General features: G+C 44.3%; 1 protein-coding gene across 6 annotated transcripts in view; it reads right to left on the bottom strand.

Moving 5' to 3' along the window:
- Positions 1-19,714, bottom strand: part of PLXNC1 (plexin C1) — a 156,365-nt gene that overhangs the window by 42,716 nt on the left and 93,935 nt on the right. For all 6 annotated transcript variants that reach the window (XR_009736334.1, XR_009736333.1, XM_061415753.1 and 3 more), the window contains exons 13-21: positions 16,442-16,645; positions 16,140-16,325; positions 13,868-13,970; positions 10,412-10,513; positions 10,004-10,107; positions 6,622-6,660; positions 6,281-6,405; positions 5,102-5,300; positions 125-271 (exon numbers count right to left, since the gene is read on the bottom strand). Coding sequence is in view for 4 of the 6 variants with exons in the window: in XM_061415753.1 (XP_061271737.1) it covers positions 125-271; positions 5,102-5,300; positions 6,281-6,405; positions 6,622-6,660; positions 10,004-10,107; positions 10,412-10,513; positions 13,868-13,970; positions 16,140-16,325; positions 16,442-16,645 (1,209 nt within the window). In the remaining 2 variants the exon portion in view is untranslated. The remainder of the gene's footprint in view (positions 1-124; positions 272-5,101; positions 5,301-6,280; positions 6,406-6,621; positions 6,661-10,003; positions 10,108-10,411; positions 10,514-13,867; positions 13,971-16,139; positions 16,326-16,441; positions 16,646-19,714) is intronic.

Below are 19,714 nucleotides of genomic sequence, written 5' to 3'. Positions count from 1 at the left end.
CTACTGTTTTTAATTAACTAAAAGTCTGAGGCCTCTCACAGTAGTAATGATATCATTTCAAGTGACACTATCCCCCCACCCCCCACATACACTGTCTACCCCACCAGCTTCATCGCAAACTTACCACAGTACTGAATTCTGGAACCTGCCACAGCAGCCAGTCCTCATTAAGGGTGTACAGCGCTTTGCAAGTGATTACATCGACGGGGCCCTTGTTTATTTTCTGGTTCAGAGTTGTCACCAGCAAATAGAATGGCTCCCCAACAGTCTCCTTGGAAAAAGATGCAAAAGTAACAGTTTTTGCCAGAATCCACTATACTTTCCAAAGAATTAAAGTTTCAGTTTATGGCACCAGGACAAGAGACAGGAGGCAGTGTTTTCTAACAATCAACATGAAACTCTCAAGAAAATACATACTGCTCTACTTAGGACTGGGAGCAAATCTCAGGAAGCTGCCTCCTCTCCCTAGTAAACATGTGTTCACACACACAAACACACACTTTTCCTCACTGCATTTACAGTTGATAACAGCATGAAGTACACAGACCGATCACTCTTTTATGCCTAAGCTTCTCTACTTCAGCCTAACTCTCATCAGTTGGCCTAAGAACAGTTTGTAGAGGTTTCACCTTTGTTTACATTCCTATTTAACTGCCCCGTTGTTTTTTTTTTTTAAGCACACTGAAAATAAATGGCAAGATGATTAGCCTTGGTAACTAGAATAAACATAAGAACATTTTATAAATTTATCTAGGAGGAAATTTTGGTGTTAACAGCTTCTCATAAAGGAAGTGGCCTTTAGTTACACAATCTGCAGCCTCTTCTCCTGCCCAAGAGGAAGCCAGCCCCCAGTGGTTCCCGGACCCAGTCTTCACGGTCCCACCTGGGTACCTTTGCTAGTACAGACCACAGAGGTACCCCACCTCCTTCCCGGGCCAGATCTGATTCCATTACTCTAAGGATCTTCCTAAGCATTCTGATAACTTCCTCTTGCACTTTTTTTTTTTTTTTTCTGGATCAAAGGTGTCCGCCCTTGCTGTTATAGAAATGTTTCAAATCTGCAGCCAGTTTGTGCTTGAATGGACTCAGAGCAGCCCCAAAGCGGGAGGCTTGTGTGCTGTGCTCTCATGCAGCCTCCCAAGGCATGTAGCCCTGGGTTGACTATCATGTAGAAAATAAACGAAGTAAAGAAGCCATCCGTGATCAAAAGGATATCATTAAACTGAATTTGAGGGGGAGGAAAGAATTAGGGCCACAACCAGGAAGTCAGACTGCCTGGGTGATGATGAGCAGCCAACCACGTGACTAGGGCTTGAAGCCCCAGTTTACAAAGTCAAGCTTCACAGCCAATGCATCTGGCCTGGAAAGGAAGATTTCACCAAATCTCTCACCTGCTTTCCCTTGAACAGGTAAACCAAGACATGTCTGAGGTCTCTTGGGATCCCACCCCACCGGCCCGCATACCATCCTCTACACTGACGACAGGGGCACATCCCTCCGCCGTCCCTGGCTTCCTGTCTCTCCTGTGCTGCCCCACCCGCCCCTGGGCCCCGGCACCACTTCCCTCTCCCCTGCTGACATAGCCTCTAGTCGCTTCCTTACTGTAGGACAGGGCTGGAATGTTCAAAAAGTTCCCAGGTGGGGAGAACACTGGGACTAGAACACGACATTTCAATTCTCACAAGAAACTTCCTTTATTTAGAGGTTCACAACCACATGGCTCTCTTCTCTCTCCCTCCACCCCCTTAGGTAATGTCCTGACCGCAAACCTAGAACCTCACTTCTCTTTGCTCCTAGCCCACATCAGAGATAGGGATAAGCGCCCTTGGGAGGGGGCTGGAGGCTTCTGTAGAGGTTGGCGTTCGGGGGCCAGTGGGCTCCTCTGGGCTGTGCAGAGCGACAGCTCCAGACTCAGTGGCCCTGTAGTCAGAATTCTCCGGAAGACTGCAGCTAGACTCAGATAAGTAACATCTCATATGGCACTGTTACCCACACCTGTGGTTCGAAACCTGGAAAATCATCACCAGAATCCCTTGGGGCGGTTATAAAAATAACTCAGATGTCTGGATTCTACTTTAGATGTGGGATCTCTGGAAAAAAGGTCTGAGCGTTGGTAGTTTTAACACCTTCTGCAGATTCTGATGCATGGCCAGCGTAGGAAAACACGAGGCCATGAGGTTTCTTTGTCACCACTGAACACAAGTTCTAAGTTGTGTTAGAACCTACTCAGACCAGGATGCACACAGCTCCTGGGGAGCCGGCCTTCAGAGCTCCCTTTATGGAACTGACAGGGAATTAAGGTTGGCCCTTTCACCGTCCTTTCCTTCATGAGACCAGACTCTCTGACCATAGCTGAGCTTGAGGCTTTTGCACCTGTGGTCTCATTCACCATCCCACCCCTACCCCACCCCACCCCACCCTGAATCCTTTCCTAAGCCTGGAAGAAGGTAGCCTCCCCCTTGTGGAAGCAGTAAGCAGGGTGGCTAAGAGCTCTCTGGTGCTGCTACAGCGTTGTGGGATCTGTGTGCAGAAAAGTCTCGTCTTTTCTGTGCACCCCACCTCTCCGGAATGCAAAATAGTCATAAAGGTCCTCACCTCATGGGATTCAATGAGAAAAAGGAAGCAAAGCTCTTAGCATAGTGGCCAGAACGTTCAATAAATGGCAGTTATTATTATTACTTGACACACACGGCCTTTGAGGCACAGAGGAGGAAGTTACCCGGAGGTCACAGAATTCATGGCACCCAGGCAAATGTTTGGGGTGGAATGGGGAGGTAGGGAGGGCAGGAGGACTAGGCCATCAGAGCCCTGTGCCCCTTGGGCACGTGGAGGGAGAAATCAGGCCCTTCACGCCAGAGGGAATTGTTCCCCTGAAAATGAAAGTATCACCCAAGTGGCTGAATGCCACTTCCTCCCCAGGGAGCATGCTGCCCCCTCCCTATCCCAAGTGCTCAAGACACCCGTGAATCAGCACTGTAAAATCCTGATGCAGAATCCTCTGCTCAGAAGGGCCATTTGGGCTCACAGCCCAGACTTCGGGGAGTCCTGACCTTTTTAATACCCAAGAGCAGTAAGGACGAGGCTCTGACTAGGCCTCCAGGGCTCAGAATAAGAATCGCGAGGTCCCAGAAAAAAGAACTGGAAAGGAGTTCAAAACAAATGGCCAGGCCCCTCCTTCAGTGGGAAGATGCCCAGATGGAAAGGGCCATGCCAGAGCCACAAGCGAGCTGGGGCTGAGATGAACGTCTAGCCAAGACTCCCAGGCCAGTGCTCCTTCTGCTTCCCTCTCCCACATTCTCAAAGGCAGGGCGATGGGATCACCTGCAGGAGCCTGGAAACCGGGCCAGCCAGACCTCGCCTTGAGTTTCTGAGTCAGTGGCACTAGCGAGTGGTGGGGCAGGGGGTGCCTTTTGAGACCAAGACTCAGGAACTAGGTGAGGCCCCTGCTACCTCTTTCAAAGCAGCTGTGGCTGAAGCTAGGGAGCCAAAAATATTCACCCCAGAAATAACCGCTCCACATCTCCCCAAAGCATATGATGATTTATACCAAGTAAACAGAAAAGAAGGCAGATTTCATTAATCTTAATAAATGGGTATTGCCTTGGGAGAGAAAAGGGTTGGTAAAGAAAAAAAAATGTTGTGCCTCTACTTGTAAGATTGCATTAAACTCTAAGCATAGCCTATTTAAGGCACTGCTTTTGGGATCTAAACTTAAGTAGCACTGTTAAAACCTGTGGCATAGCAGTGTATCTTATTCAAACTTTAATTAGATTTCGGAACCAGCTACAAATACACAATTATGCAGTTTTGCTGGAATCTGGATGGCTGGTAAAATTAAAGAAGGATAAGAACCTTCTGCACCAGGGACCTCAGAGGGTTGAATGGAGACTGGGTTCAACAGAACACACTTCTTTTCCTATTAATATTTCATCATAATAATGGGCACAATTTATGGAGTGCTTACTCAGTGCCAAGCAAATGCATACATTTTTTCATTTGTGCTTCAGAACAGCCCTAAAACATTCTTCCATTCTACAGGTTATAAACCCAAGGCTCAGGCTGGTCAAAAAACTTGCTTGGGGCCTGTAGTAAGTGGGTAGAGTCTAGATTCAGACTAGGCAGCAGGCTCCAGAGCACTCCCTCTTACCCATGGCATCTGTGAAAAGCTCACATAAGAATTTCAAGATTCGAATAGATTATAACCATATTCACGTAGTAACTCTCACAAAGTGAACTCAAGGGGCGGGGAGCTCTTTGGAGACTTGCTTTCACATGAGATGACCACTTGGGATTGAAAGTCATTAGCTCACAGCAAGTGTAGTGGTAGGTAAACAGCAATTTTGCAGATGCTTCAGGGGCTCTGAAAAGAGCGTTTTCATCAGTATTTGAAATATGGGGATTTCCCTGGCAGTCCAGTATTTAAGACTGCATTTCCAGTACAGGGGGCATGGGTTCGATCCCTGATTGGGGAATTAAGATCCCATATGCCACACAGCACAAGCATAAGAAAAAAAAAAGGAAGGAATGCTCTCTCCACTCAGTTCAATAGTCACTCAGTCATGTCTGACTCTTTGCGACCCCATGAATTGCAGCACGCCAGGCCTCCCTGTCCATCACCAACTCCCAGAGTTCAGTCAAACTCATGTCCATCGAGTCAGTGATGCCATCCAGCCATCTTTTCCAGCATGTGTTAATTAACCATGTGAAGATGGATGCAAAAGCCAATAGGTATAAAGTCTCAGTTACATAAGGTAAGTTCTAGAAATCCATTGTACCACATCGTGCCAATAGATAACACTTTTGAACACTTAAAAATCTGTGAGAAGGGTAGGCCTCACATTGATTGTATCTCTTAATACAATTTTTAAGAAGAGAGAAGTCTTACCTGAGGAAATTCTAAATGAATTACACTTGCACAGGTCAGTCAGAGCAAAAGCAAATTTTCTCTTTCCCTTCATGTGCCCCTGATAAGGACCAAGACTAAAAGAAGCTAAATACGGACACCATGGAGTACGCAGGACTTATCCCGGCAAAGACGTTAGCATCTGCTGAAAATAACTGCTTATCGTCTTCTGACACTGCCGAGGGATGCGGCACTTACCCGCAGGAAACCAGAAAGGCAGACAGACATCCAGTTTGTGAGGAGTTTCTCTACCACGGACTCTGTGCGTCTTAGCATGAGTTTAGGCTGCATGTTACTGCACTGCTCCATCAAGTCCCTGGTCAGCACCTCCAGGATGCTGGTTAGGTAGACCAGCTTGGTTTGCAGGGCAATGGTTAAGAAGGAAGCAAACAGACACCTGCGTAAAAACAGAGCCTTGGTTACAAAGCCAAGACATGGAAGTGTCCATCAACAGATAAATGGATACGGAAGATGTGGTGCCTATATACAATGGAATAATATTCAGCCATAAAAAGAAGGAAATCCTGCCATTTGCAATAACATGGATGGATCTCGAGGGTGTCACGTGAAATGAAATAGAGAAAGAAAAATACTGTATGAGTTCACTTAAATATGGCATATAAAAAAAAAGACTCAAACTCAGAAAGAGAGATAAGATTGTGGTGATCATAATGTACACCTAAAACCTCTACAGAGCTGTATGTCAATTATAATCTCAAGAAAAAAAAAAAGAAGATACACAGATGATGGAAAAAAAGCACATTAAAAAAAAACCCAGAAAAAACCAGAGCCTTGGTTAATTAGGGTTAACCATCATCTGTGGCTTGGTTGGTGTTGATAGCCATCTCCAAGGAAACATGAGGGGCCCTGCAATGGGGTGTTAACGGGATGCTTCCCTGTGGGTGCTTTTTTTAAACATCTAGGTTTCGACTGCCTTAGCCTTCAATCCATAAAAACCACATATCAATGTTAACTTCAGGTCATTTTATATGTTTTCAGCTCTAAAACTTCAAACTAGAGCGGTAACAAGAAGTGAATGTCTTCCCTGAATTTTCAGAGTGTTTTAAAAATAGAAAACAGCACTTCTGCTTTTGAGACTCAGGATTCATGTTTCTGTCTTGGTGTTGGGGTTTTTTAGGGTGCTTTTTTTTGGGGGGGGGTCACATGTGTGTGTTTCTTCAAAATAGAACTTGTGTTAGGGCACTGTGATCTGAGATGCAGACACTAAGACTGCACGGCCACCCAAACACCCAACCTTTGGAGAGATGCGGGTTCTCAGACACCAAGTCGAGGCTGTCGTTTGGAAAGAAAACAAGAGGCGCAGGTTTTATTCTCTCTACTTAATCACTTTCAAAATATAAACAAATTGACAGGTACCTGTCCTTCACTGAAAAGTTCTTCTGCTTTTCAAGAGTGTGGATAACAGTAACAAGGAAACTTTTATTACAAATTAGGGCATCCAAAGCTGTGAGACTTTCATTCTTGTCGCTGGCATCTCTGTTCTGAAAAAATATATAATATAATATAAATAAATAAACTAAAAGTTAGAAAGTGGATCCACAATGGGGTTTCAAGACAATGAATTATTAATATCAAATTTGTGATCCCCAAATGCCCACAGTAACAATTCTAAATAATAATGGAGATGATGATGATGTGATGACAGCACTATGAAAGGCAGGCAGTCATGGGCTAAAAATGAAAACTTATAGACTTACATGCATATCTTCAGTGAAGATGTGGGTGAAGCCACCTGACTGAGAGGAAGGAGACACTTTTATTATTCATAACATCCAAGAGAAATGAAGAGTGTTTTTTTTTGTTATAATACCTGAGTTCGTTTTAATCAAGTAGAGACACTATTTGCTAATCTGAAGAGCCCCTGGGCTTATGCTCACTGCATATTCTCTACATAATAAATAATTATTCAGCTCTCAAGAAACACCAGTGACTTCTGAAGGCCTCCAAGAATAATTATCTTTGCATCAGTCCCATTTTTTGACAGATGAAGGCATTTAAAAGAATTGATTCCAAAGTTAAAGAAGTGGTGGTGAAAAGATTATGCAAATATACAGACCACTCCTCAAGCAATTTACCTTCTAAGGATAAATACTGAGTTGTATTTGGTCAGTTTATGCAAGTCTTCGCTTAGAAGTATTTACTGTCTCAATACACAATGTTATTCAAGACTGAATGGAGAGGGGTGGCTACAAGTTAGAATCTGGAGTCAAACGACTTGGGTTCCAGTTCTGGTTTTATCACCTGCTGGTCACATGACTTTGGACAAGTCATTTAACTTGTCTGAACCTGACTTTCTTTATCTGCAAAACGGAAACAATAATGACTCCCACCTCGTGGGTTAGGTGTGAAAATAAAATAAACGAGTGCACAGTAAGGTTTTCACATCAGCTATCATTATTGTTTTTTTTTTTTTTAATCACTAACAGCAAACTAAACCACAATGCCATTGCCCTGCTGGTTTCTAAAAATATTTTAAAGTCTTATGCTCTGTAGCCCCTGAATATAAACTTTGAAATTTGAGTTTCCATCAATGTATCATAAATCATATTGGAATTAAATGATTAAAATTTAAAAAGCATGACGTGTAACACTGAGTCAATGGGATGAAAATATAAATTTAAACATTCTGTTATTTTTAAATGTTTTGGTAATCATTGAAACCATAAGTTATTTAAAGTGAATTTCTTCTGTAGAGAATTTTTGCCTTATATTTTCAAATTTGTTAGCCCAAGCAGAAGATCTCAGACTATTTTGGTTATACTCTCCACTAGTAATAAGCAGAAAAATCAGACCCCAGGTTTGCATTTTCTAGTTCCTAATATTTTTCTGCTGAACCAACCTTATGTCAATAGGCAATTTAAACAGATTAATTCTTGACGTCAAATAGGGAAATACTGCTCTGGCTCCCTGGGTTCAAAGGCTCCTTCCTTCTTTCATTCAAATTCCTCTCCTCCAAGTGGTTAGATGCTCTGCTTACCCTTATGTCTTCTATTTTCAGAAAAACAAAGTTGCCGATAAAATTTAAAGCCAGGCTTTTACATCCAAAAAAACCAAACTAGCAGGGCAAAAAACTACGAGTTGGTAATGCCTTGGTCTCTGAGAAGGTACCATTTCCTCCGGGTTTTGCCTGTTGTTATTGAGTAGGTATTCATCACTCAAGTTCTCTCCCCACTTCCCAGCTTCCAGGCCTAGAAGATGTGGTCCAGATTTATCAGTGAAGGATCTATTCATCACCAGGACTTCTAAGTCTAGAATGCATTTCAACTGGTGTTGTCATGGAATAACTTCCCCTGTTCTCACATCTTTTCTTAATTATTATCAATTCAATTTTAACTCAGGTCTTCACAACGGGGTTCTAACAAATGTATGCTTGCTTTTCCTGTGTCTTCCCAGGTTGAGATGCTACACAACCCTGAGTTAGATCATTTTGCCTTCTTGCAAATGTCTCTCTTTTAAGATAATACAGCATTGTGTCTGGGATTTTTTTTTTTTTTAAACACTCACAACAGTGTTCTTTTACATTCCTCAACTCAATCTTGCTCTTGATTACTGAATTTAGAAGACAGGAAGACTTTTTTTTGCAGGCCACAGATCACTCTCTCCAGCACTCAAGGGCAATCCTGAACTATAAAAGCCCACACAATACTCCTGTAGATGGTAGAACTCTCTTAGTTTACTGCTATTAAATTCTTAATGGGGATCTCAGATAGCTGGGAAATAGGACTCATGGCGCAACCTTTGCTGAGGCCAGGCACAGTCATCCTGACTCAGGGAATTCAACTCCCCTCCCCAGGCGGTGTTCTGCCGTGGAAATGGAGGACTGCCAAATGGTAAGTCTCGGTGCCTGATATTCTTGGAGGATAACTTAAAAAAAATATACAAGTGCAAAAAGTTAAGGTCTTATTTCTAGCCTCCTTGATTTACTACACTAAGGCTTGGACCAAAAATAAAATATATATATATATATATATATATATATATATATATATATATGGTAGGTGTTTTATAGAGGTACCCCAACCTCCAGACACAGCATCACATATCATAGTGTCTGCTTCTAGAATGATTGAGAAACTGAAAATTGCTTACTGCCCATGTCTGGGTTTCTGAACGCTAGGCTTCTGGCCAAATGAAGCTGAGAAGTTGCTGGTAAAGTAATATAGGCCCAATCTCTCTTTTGGCCTGGAGAGATTTCTGGCTTTGCTTAGGAATCTAGGTTTAAATCTGATAATTGGTGTTGATGTGTTCCAGAGGCTGAGCCTCAATGTGGTCCCAGTTCTGGACGAGCGAAGGGCAATATGGAAGAACTGGGGTATCAGGATGTGCAGGCGATGGTAGGGGGATGAGCGTACGTTGCCAAAGACTTAGGAGGGTGAATGAGGAAGGCTATGCGAGTGGGTGAGAAGATGGAGGTGTGAGAATGCGAGGCCAAAAACCCAAAGGCTTAAGTAGACTATTCCTCGGAGTCCTAGAACAAATCAATTAATCATCTCATGCAGCTATTTCTGCTAAATGAGGGTGACACCGATGGATCAGCTGGAGAATAACTGCTGAAGAGAACCGTAAAACTCTACACTGCTAAAAATGACTGCTATTAACTCAAATCCTACGCATGTCTAGGTTCCTCCCTCTCGGCCAATAGCACTTTCCACCTCCAATTGCGAAGTAATGGTGAATAATCTAGTGGCTGCAATGGAAGTCATGCAGATAAACACAACAAATTGGCCAGCCCACAATTTATTGATTTTTAAACAAACTAGCTCACTTCCCAAGCTACAAATTCAGTTCTAAACTGGTAGTAAAATAAAGCAAAAATCATCACTCTGAACTCGTGTCCCTCCTAGGTTTTGTTACTGGACAAAGAGTAATTGCCAGTGACCCATCACTGTTTTCTACCCTCATCAATCCAATTAATAGTTCTCCTCCTCCCCGCTCTGCTCAGATTTAAGCCATTATTCTGTACCAAGCACATTATCTGCAGCTGCCTTGGAAGCAAACACCAGTTTTTTGACAACAGCAACAAGCACCTTCATTATTATTCAAGTCTCAACCTTAGGAAGATGATCAATGCTCTTTTACCTCGGGGAAGAAAGTTCTCAGAGCAAAATGTTTGTAGTCAAGGAAGGGAACAGTTCCAAAACTATCAACCACATCCAATTTATCCATCTGCAGCTCAGCAAAGCCTGCAAAACAGAATCCCAAGAGCAATATTTTAACTCAACCAACAACGGATAAGATCTTCTGCTGTTTTGTCTAACACAGAGTATGACCTTGCTTTTCATTAAAGAAGAAACAATAGATAATTACTTGGTTGGCTGCGAAGAAACTGAAATAAAATACAAAGCCAGGCCTAGACCCTGCTGTTCAGTTGTCTTCGATCATACAAATGGTTCTCATTAACGTGGCTGGTTCCATTTAAGGGTAAAAAAAAAAAAAAAAGACAATAAAAAAGCCTTGTTTTTCTACAAATACAACTTTGGAGCCTACCATCACGTATCTCTTTCCGGAGCTCGCTCTCGAGGAGCTCCAATTGTTGGCTCTGTTTGCGGCTCAGCTCCTTCGATTTGTGCCTGGTCACCCCCACGGCCACTGCAGAGATAGAGATCCAGCAAGAGATTGACGGGTTAAAACACAGAAAGGGAAAAACAGAACCAACTTTTACAGTCCTTGTAACAGAGGGAAAGACAGAAAGACTAGCATGGAAGAGGCAGAATCGCTCAGAAGAAAAATTCCCAGTGAGGGGTCACATTAGAGAGGAAGATGCTCACATGTAACAGAAAAATTAAAAAAAAAAAAAAACTACTCATCTTCAAAGTAAAAACTAAATCAAATAACCTTCGCTTGTAACCAAAGATTCCAGCTGGCTGAAAAGTAATGAAACAAGCCAAGTCTCCCTACAGCCACAGGCCACTTATATTGTTCTGTTCTGTTTTAATGTTTCTAAACATCCCCAGAGAAATAAAGTTGAACCTTAAATGCAGAAAAAACCCCACAGATCCACAGTGAACTGTGTGAGCCAAACTTGCATAGATCAAATGCAGTGACAGGGTGAGTGGTCCACAGAGAAGCCCCCTATCTGGATATTGCTCCTTTCTCCACTTCATTCTGCTTCTAACCTATGCTGTAGAGGCAGCACACTGAACAAGCTCGGCACTGGTTCATGTCCCCGCTCTGCTGTTAACTAGCTGCGTGACCCCAGGTAAGTTCCTTAGCATCTCTGTGCCTGGCTGCCTCATGTTAAAGTGCCTGCCTCCTTATGATATTGACAGGGTTCCAATAAGTAACTCACAGGAAGCATTTGGAGCTTCTTTTTAAAAAATAACAACTGTCCTGACTATTGTCAACTGTCCTGATTATTCTAGAAATTTTTTCTTCCCTTAATAGAAATTTCATGATAAAAGGATCGTGTTACCAGTAGATGTGAATGGTGCCGGAGGAAATAAAATTCAATACAGTAAGCCACCTGCGTGCCATCATGTTCCATTCCGATAGTGGGTTTGTAAGTGCACGTTGTTCGTAAGTCCAACGAAGTTAGCCTAGGTACCCGACTAACACAGTACTGTACTGTAACAGGTTTATAATATTTTCAACAAAAATAACATGTACATAAAAAACCAAAATTAAAAAAAAAAAACATTTTCAGCAGTACAGTACAACAACCGTTATTCAGGGGCTGACATGCATATTCACATCTTTGAAAGTTCACAACTTGAAGGTTCGTATGTAGGGACTTACTATACAGCTCTGCACTGGACTCCTTCATAGTCAACAGTCTTAATCATAACATGCATCATGCATCTTCCAGAAACGGTGGAGCAGGCAGTGATTCTCAAGTTGACTTGACTGTGGAACCCTTTTCCCAGGAGCATCACTTGGGACCGCTGGTCCGCAGACCACCCTATAGGCAGCACCAGCTCACTGCCTGCAAAGGGAGCTAGCTGGCCACTTCCCTGCAGTCATGGCTTTTTCCTGGCTGAAATCTCCAGGGGAAGCCACAGTGGGGGTGTTTCGCAGGTGGCAGCCCTAGGCCAGGGGTGTTTCGTGTTTTCACTCAGGATATATGATTGATGGACTGAAGGGTACACTTGCTGGAGCTGCTAATGACACATGGTGAGAAGGGGAGGAGAATTTTAAAGGGCTTTCCAGGCACCAATGAAATCAGGAGCCACATGTCAAATGGAGCCCTCTTCACCTTAGAGAGCATCAATGGCCTCTACCAACAGAGTGAAGGGAGAGGATGGAAGAGTCACAGGGAGCCCAGGAAGAGATCAGACCTTCCTAGGGGGTCACAAAGTTTATTGACTCCATGATGAGACTGTTCTATCTAGAGCTGCCTGACAGCAGTGGATTTCTCAAAATTGAGCTCAGCTTTCAGAATTTACAAGTAATCTTCTTATTCAAAGCCAGCACCAGCCAAAACCTTATTAAAATATCAGGCCCAATTCTGGATTCTAGATGCATACTAGTGGTGGCCAACTTGGGAGAGCTTAACAAATACCTGACATGAGCATCAACAAACAGTACAAGATCTCTACAGAATGAAGTCATTCCATTAGGCTAGTTAACAATACATATAAACCTTTTCCTCACCGGACCGGGAATTCCCCAAGAGAAAGGCCCAGGACTGGACTCACCATCCCAAGGTCCAGAGTCTTGCACAGTTATCAGCAACATAACAGGTGCTCAACAAACCTCAGGTAAACACATGCATGAATGGATAGATGAGTGAGTGAAACAGTGAGTACAGGGAAGGACGCGATGAGCAACTATTAACAGAAAACCATCAGAAAGGCGATGCCTGTACTAAGACAGGAAATTGAAAGGCCTCCATAGCTCTGGAGAAGCTTTTTTTTTTTTTTTTTCCCCAGGAGGACAAGAGGAAACAGACTTAAAGTGAAAAGCAGCTCAGAAACACGGGTCAAAACCTGAATGGCTACAGGGACCAGGCCCTCAGATGAGTTAGATGGCCTGTGTGGAGCAGTAAGGGAGTGGTGGAAAAGTGGAAGTCGCTCAGTCATGCCTGACTCTTTGCAACTCCGTGGGTTGTAGCCCACCAGGCTCCTCTGTCCATGGAGATTCTCCAGGCAAGAATACTAGAGTGGGTCGCCATTCCCTTCTCCAGGGGATCGTTCTGACCCAGGGATTGAACCTGGGTCTCCTGCATTTCAGGTGGATTTTTTACCATCTGAGCCACCAGGGAAGGGAGTGGTTAAGTCTATGGCAAAAGCGTGGTGAACACAAGCCCTCCCTCCAGGCAGAGCCACTCCCCAGCTGTAGCAAACCCATGCTATGGAAACATCAGGATCCAACGATCCAGATCTTTACAATTTTCAAGTGATTTTAAAGAATGTGAAGCATCTCATTTTAAAATGTTGTCAGTGACTTCAAAGTTTTAAAAATGCTCCTTGAGCCAAACAAGACAACTTGGTGGGCTGGTGTTCATCCAGTGAGCAACCACCATGGGATCACTGTACCTGGATGAGCCAGGGAACATTTTAATAGACGTTACAGATCACAATTCCAAGATACAGTTCTGCCAGAAAGGAAGGGCTGGGGTCAGGGGTGTGGGTGTTACTAGGGTGAGAAGGCAGGATGAGATGATCAAGTCCTGGGAGCCCCATATCCCAGAGAAATTCCGAGGAAATCATGTAAATGGGACATCTGTCATCATAATTCACAAGTTTAGTGAAGCAGAGTGGATTATATTTCTCAAACACCAAGGTATCATCTTTGTAATTCAGCCTTTTATTAATGAAGCATCCTAAAAAAAATATTTAGGAAGCCCTCGGTGTGAAACTATTAGTCCTTTCCCGAAGTTTTGATTTGGGTTTTCATTCACTGATGCTCAACTGAAGCAAACGCCCCTGAAAGCATGAAAGTCTTCCTGCCCGCCGAGAGGCCCCTGGAAATAATTTCTCTGACAAAATTAAACAGGGCACTTACCAAAAATGACAAACACTAGCAAGATGGGAAGCCCAATCAGAAAATACCAGGGGGAAAGAACTGATTCCCGTTCGACAGAGAGCTTCAGGTTTCCCAGTTTGACCTAATAACACAAAGAGTGTCATTAGACCCAGTCGAGGCGAGGAACACATTTTTCCCCCAACATGGTTTTCTCCAAGATACAAAAAGAGGTGGCAAGCTAGGTAGGATAGCTGATAAGTTAGCTGTGTGCACGCACGCTAAGTCGCTTCAGTCGTGTACAACTCTGTGCTACCCTATGAACGGCAACCCACCAGGCTCCTCTGTCCGTGGGATTCTCCAGGCAAGAATACTGGAGTGAGTTGCCATGCCCTCCTCCAGGGGATCTTCCCGACCCAGGGATCGAACCCACGTCTCTTATGTCTCCTGCACTGGCAGGCGAGTTCTCTACCACTAGAGCCACCTGGGACCACAAGGGAAGTCCCCAAAAGTCGTCTTTAGAGGCAGCCCGTTGCTGCTCACCTTCAGAAACCTTGCAACACTGTCCCCTACCTTCCGCTTCACTTTTCTGTATCAGTTACCACCATCTGACACATCTTCCATTTATTTTCTATACTGCATGCCTCATTAGCTAAGCTCCATAAAGGCGGACTTTTTTTTTTTTTTTAGGGGGGGTTCTGTTTTCTTCTCTGCTTCATCCCTATGTCCCAGCGCAGGCATTCAGGAATGAGTCATGAACAATGAAGAACGCTAGCTTTTGCTCTTTTTAACTAACTTGACACATGGGAGCACTTGTGGCTTTAGCTGTTGTTATTCATTTTATAATTATTATGACCCTCTTTACCATACAACTGATGGACCAAGGGAGGCTCAGTTAGAGCCAAGTTATCTATGGTCACACAGCTATTAACTGGTGCCTCTGGGACATGAACACATTTTTTGTTTTGCCTTCCAGTCTGATGTTCTCTTTTCTTGTCCTTTATCCATTTATTTATGACTCTAGATGATAAAGCATTTTGGGAGGGACATAGAGTGCAGAGTCTCATATGGCATGAACACTAAAAATGGAGGTTTCCAATATGTTTCCCTTCCCCATGGTCTGGTGTCTTTATTATGGGACATAAATATACAAGTGATGGGACCCTCAAACATGTCTGGGAAAAGATTAAATGCAGTGAGTATGACTTCACAGTAGAGGAAGCAGCCCATGACTCATAGATTACCTGGTCTCCACTAGCTTCCACTGTCACTTTGAGGGTGCTGGGGAGACCCCATCCTGGGTTTCTATTGTTAAGACATGTCACCTCTGCATTCAGGCAAAGAATGACAGCTCATTTGTCAATGGGGTCTAGAGATTCTGCTTGCAGATGCTACAGTCTAGAACAAAAGACTGTTCTATGGCTAGAACAAAAGCTATCAAGACATTATTATTATAAACAATGGTGTGCTCAATGCTTTGCCATTCCAAGAGGCACATGGATGGCTTCTGCAAGCTATTTTGGGGAAATAATGCTTGCGCCTGAGACACGAGCTTTGTTTATCTTCACTTGAAGTGAAGACCCAAAGATCCATAAAAGATTCTATCTTGGCTTCTGGTTTAGCCAAGGAATTGAGAGAGTTAATTCTTAGATAGGCTGATAAGGAGTCTAGGGCCCCCAAGGAGAAGAGGGGTCTAGGACCCTTAAGGAGGAGAAAAGGACAAACTTTTTTTTCCCTACATTCCTTCATCTTAGTCACATAAGACTTTTTTTTCCCCCTTAAGCTCTGAGTTGTTATGGCAACAATCTATTTCTTAAAGAAAGTTAGTCTTTTTTTTAAGCCCAGAGCTAATGATTATACAACAAAGCAACTTATCTTACTCAAGTGTATGTTTTCCCTTAAGTTCTGTACTAATGATTATATAACAACAATGTATCTTGCTGGGGGACATGTTTCTCCTTAACAGGAACCTTCTGACTAATTCTGCTATGTTAAGATGTATGTTGTGGGAGTGGGTCTGGTAAGACCTTTCTATTGTTAGTAACTAATTGAAAAAGTTCATAAGACTTTGAAAAGACTAGCAAGTGGGGAACTCTCCACTGCCTTCTGATGTCTGTGTCAGAAGCCTTCTCTTGCCCTTTTTCATTGTAACAAAATTTCTGCCACACGAAGTTCTGAGTGTCTCAAGCAGAGTCCCTGGTCCTGAAGCTAACTCCTCCTCTTTGGAGATCAGGAACCCGGCATTCTTTGCCGTAAGCTATCAGAATTTCTCCAAATACGGTGAAACCACAGGTAGGTCTGTCAGGTGACTTACGTCAACTTTCTTGGAAGAGGTGGCGATGCTGTTTGCAGCAGTGATGTGTTTAATTTTGCAAAAGATGGTGGTAAGATCTTGATTTCTAGTAATATTTTCAAAGCTGCAATTTAATGACTTATTTTTTCCATAGAAGAGAGTGATTTCAATGTCTTCCTTGGAAATGTTGAAGTTATCATTTTCTTTCTGTGAAGAAAAAGATGAAGAAATCTGGGCACATGTGGAAACTCACAAACATAACACACCTTTTCGGTTGAGGGGTGCACATTCCCCCCGCCACACCTTGAATGAGAGAGACATACTTGAATTTTTACTTCCAACTCTGTGTCCACCTCAGATTCAGCTCGATACCCTGTGAATCTGGGGTCATCGAGGTACTGCAAGCTTCCACAATCCAAGGCGGTCTCCTGGACTCTGAGCTTCACAGTGACATTTATAGGTCCTTTCGAACTCTTTAAACTGGGGGCTAAAAATCTGCAGGAATTTGCCATACAATATTCAGAGACCTGAGGGAGAAGAAAAAAGCATTTTGACAGCTTCATTAATGAATCTCAGCTCTGGGATTGAAGAGCTAAGTGACCTGGGCAACTGAACCCCTTTGTGCCTCTGTTTTCTTCTCTGTAAAATGGGGATAACAGTACTACCTATCTCATGGGGTTGAATTCACTCTAAACGAGAGGAGGGCTCACTAAATTAAATGAGACTCTCCATGTGAAGATGCTTACACATTCATGCAAAAAAAGCCCTCAACAAATGCTCAGAAGATTATTAACACTATCAGTAATAATGAAAGCAGAAGATGATACAATGTGGGGAAAAGGGTACTTGGAAAGAAGTCAGTGAGAGAAAGGGAAAAGCTTTGCCCCAGCGAGCCTGTGTGTCCTTCAGGGCATCAAGGCTGAGTCCTGGGAAACTGCAGGAAGGGAGGAGCCGGTCCCTCAGCAAGGGCAGCTGCTGGCCTGCATGCTCCTGGCTTCCCTGTGTTGGGTAATGTCTGTGCTTTAGCAGAAATCACTAACCATAAGGAGGAAAATGCTTTGCAGGCCTGACAAAAAATAGAGGGAAACAAAAGTGAAAGGGACAAAGCAGCCCCCGTGAAAGAAAGAGCACGAAGATGGAAAACAAGGCAGAAAGGATGGCCTGCTTTACAAACTTGGGCTTGCCTGGTGGCTCATTGGTAAAGAACCCACCTGCAGTGCAGGAGACGAGGGGCCTGGGTGGGGAAGATCCCCTGGAGGAGGAAATGGCAATCCACTCCAGTATTCTTGCCTGGAGAAATCCACGGACAGAGGGGCCTAGCAGGCCACAGTCCATGGGGTCATAAAGAGTCAGACACAACTTAGTGACTAAACAACAGCAGCTTTACCAGCTTCTTTAAAACAAATAGCAAACATAAATACTGTCATTTTCAGGAGTACAAAGAGATGGGCAGAGAAAGCTGCTGGGAGAGGGGAGGTTGACAAATATTCTAAAGGAGAGCAACTAAACCTCACAAAATGAAATTTGCTAGGTGGGGAGTTTTCCTCTTTATTATTTGCTGTCTAATATTGGAGTTTTGAAAAGAGGGTAGGAAGAAGCAACAGGTGAGAAAATCAGATGCAAAGCGCTGAGACACGGACAAGCAAAACCTCCCTTCCCCTTTAAGCCCCTTTCCAAACGACTGCCCTGAATCTCTCCTTCACATCTCTGGCAGCATGAAGAAAACCGCAAAACCCACAGCCTCTCCCTTCTCAACAGCCGTAACCCCAGCCGGCTGGCTTTTTGCTGAAGATACCTTCCAGGAAGATGACTGGGGATAGGGTCATCCTAACCTCATTATTCTCAACTCTCCAGATTTCCACACCTGTGACCAGCTCCCGTCATCTGAAATACTCTTTTTCTGCAGTTCTGAAGAAACTTCTTGGCCACCTTATTTTCTTTCATCCCTTCAAATGAAGCTGTTCTGTAAGATTCCATCTTAGGCCCTCTTTTCTTCCTTCCCTCTGCCCTCACTCCAAGGACGTCATTCACATACTCCCTCCAAGGACAACGCCAGAGAAATGACTAGTCATCTCTAGCTCCACCATCTCCTGAGCATCCCTGGATACTTGCACGAGCATCCTCAGGGACCTCCCAGGCTCTTTTTCAGTTACTCCTCCACATATGATCCTATGCAACATTGCCAAACTCATCCTCATAAAGGGTACTTACCTCACGCCACTCCCTGCTCAAAGATCTTCAATCCCTCCCCATCGCCTACAGAATTAAGGGCAACATTTTGAGTCTGATCCTTTCTTATGGCCCAATGTGGTTTTCCAGCCATCCCTCTGGTTCATTCCCAGCCCATCCTCTTGGTTCCAGCAGAGCTGGAAAATCACTGATATTCCCACCAGGGGCCTCTGAGTAGCTTTGTCTCCTCCGTACCTGAAATTCCCTTCCTGCTTCCACCTGCCCAAGTCCTACCATCCTGCTCCACACCACAGACCTACTGAAATCTGCCCAGTTTTAATCACCCTTTCCTTTAGCAACACACAGTTGGGTGTCTGAGCCAGAAGAGAGTCAGCAGACCTAGAACTTAACGATACCCTGCGCTCTCAGCTTCCCATCCCAGTCAATTAGCCATCTCCTGCCATGACGGCAATGACTCTGTCATTTCTTTTGTCCCCTGGGCCTGGGAAAATGTGTTGCCCACAGCAGGTACTCAATGAATTCTACTTGATTCAGGGACAGCAGTGGGAGGGAGAGCAAGTTCACTTACAAACGCAAGCAAGGCCTCTGGTCAGAGGTCAACCTATACGAACCACTCAACAGGAGGTGTTGACGTCACGGAGATGTGACCTAGAGTCAGATACAACGTGAGGCTTGGAGCTGACTCTGAAGGGTATTAGGACGTGGATGTGCATCCTGACAAGGCTCTGGGAGGGCTTAGGAAGGCCTCCTGGATCTAGGCCAGAAGCCACACTGGCCCCAGGCAGAGGCCAGGTTTGCGGCCACTCGCATGCCTGTCAGTTTTGCCAGGAAGTGGTCTGACTGGGCCTCCGAGAGGCTGTTATCACATCTCTCATGAAGGAAGAACAGAAAGAGGAACAGAGAATGAGGAGAGCATTCGAGAAGAGCTGATATGTACACTCAGCGGCCCCAGCCTGCTTCTGAAATCCATCAATTCCCATGACAAGGCCCGTGTGTGACTTGTGATGGGGCAAGAACTGAGAGGGGATGGGGCCAGACCCCTGGGTGCGGAGATGAAGGGCAAGAGGTGGTGAGGTCAGAAGGAAGGTCGCAAATCAGTTCAAAGAGACCGGGCGAGAGGAGAGGCGCGTGACAGGCTTTCTGGGAGCTTAGCAGGTCACTGCATCTCTGAAAAACAGCACGCTAAGTGCAGTGGAACCACCGCCACCTACTCGTCCCAGAAACACTCATCTGTACCTCACACCTCAGCCACTCAGAAGGCATGTTCACACGTGTTCATGAGCGCAGCCTCATTAACAGGACTCGCCGCAATCACACAGGGAGAAGGCGGCAGCTCTTGCCACGCCAAGCTCACTCCTCTCCCCTCTGCGCCACAACTCGCGACGCCAAGTCTGAGGTCTCATTAT

This window comes from Bos javanicus, chromosome 5 (assembly GCF_032452875.1).
Source record: "Bos javanicus breed banteng chromosome 5, ARS-OSU_banteng_1.0, whole genome shotgun sequence".
NCBI classification, from domain to species: domain Eukaryota; kingdom Metazoa; phylum Chordata; class Mammalia; order Artiodactyla; family Bovidae; genus Bos; species Bos javanicus.
Note: the sequence above shows the minus strand (reverse complement) of the source record. Positions and strands in the feature narration are given on the sequence as shown.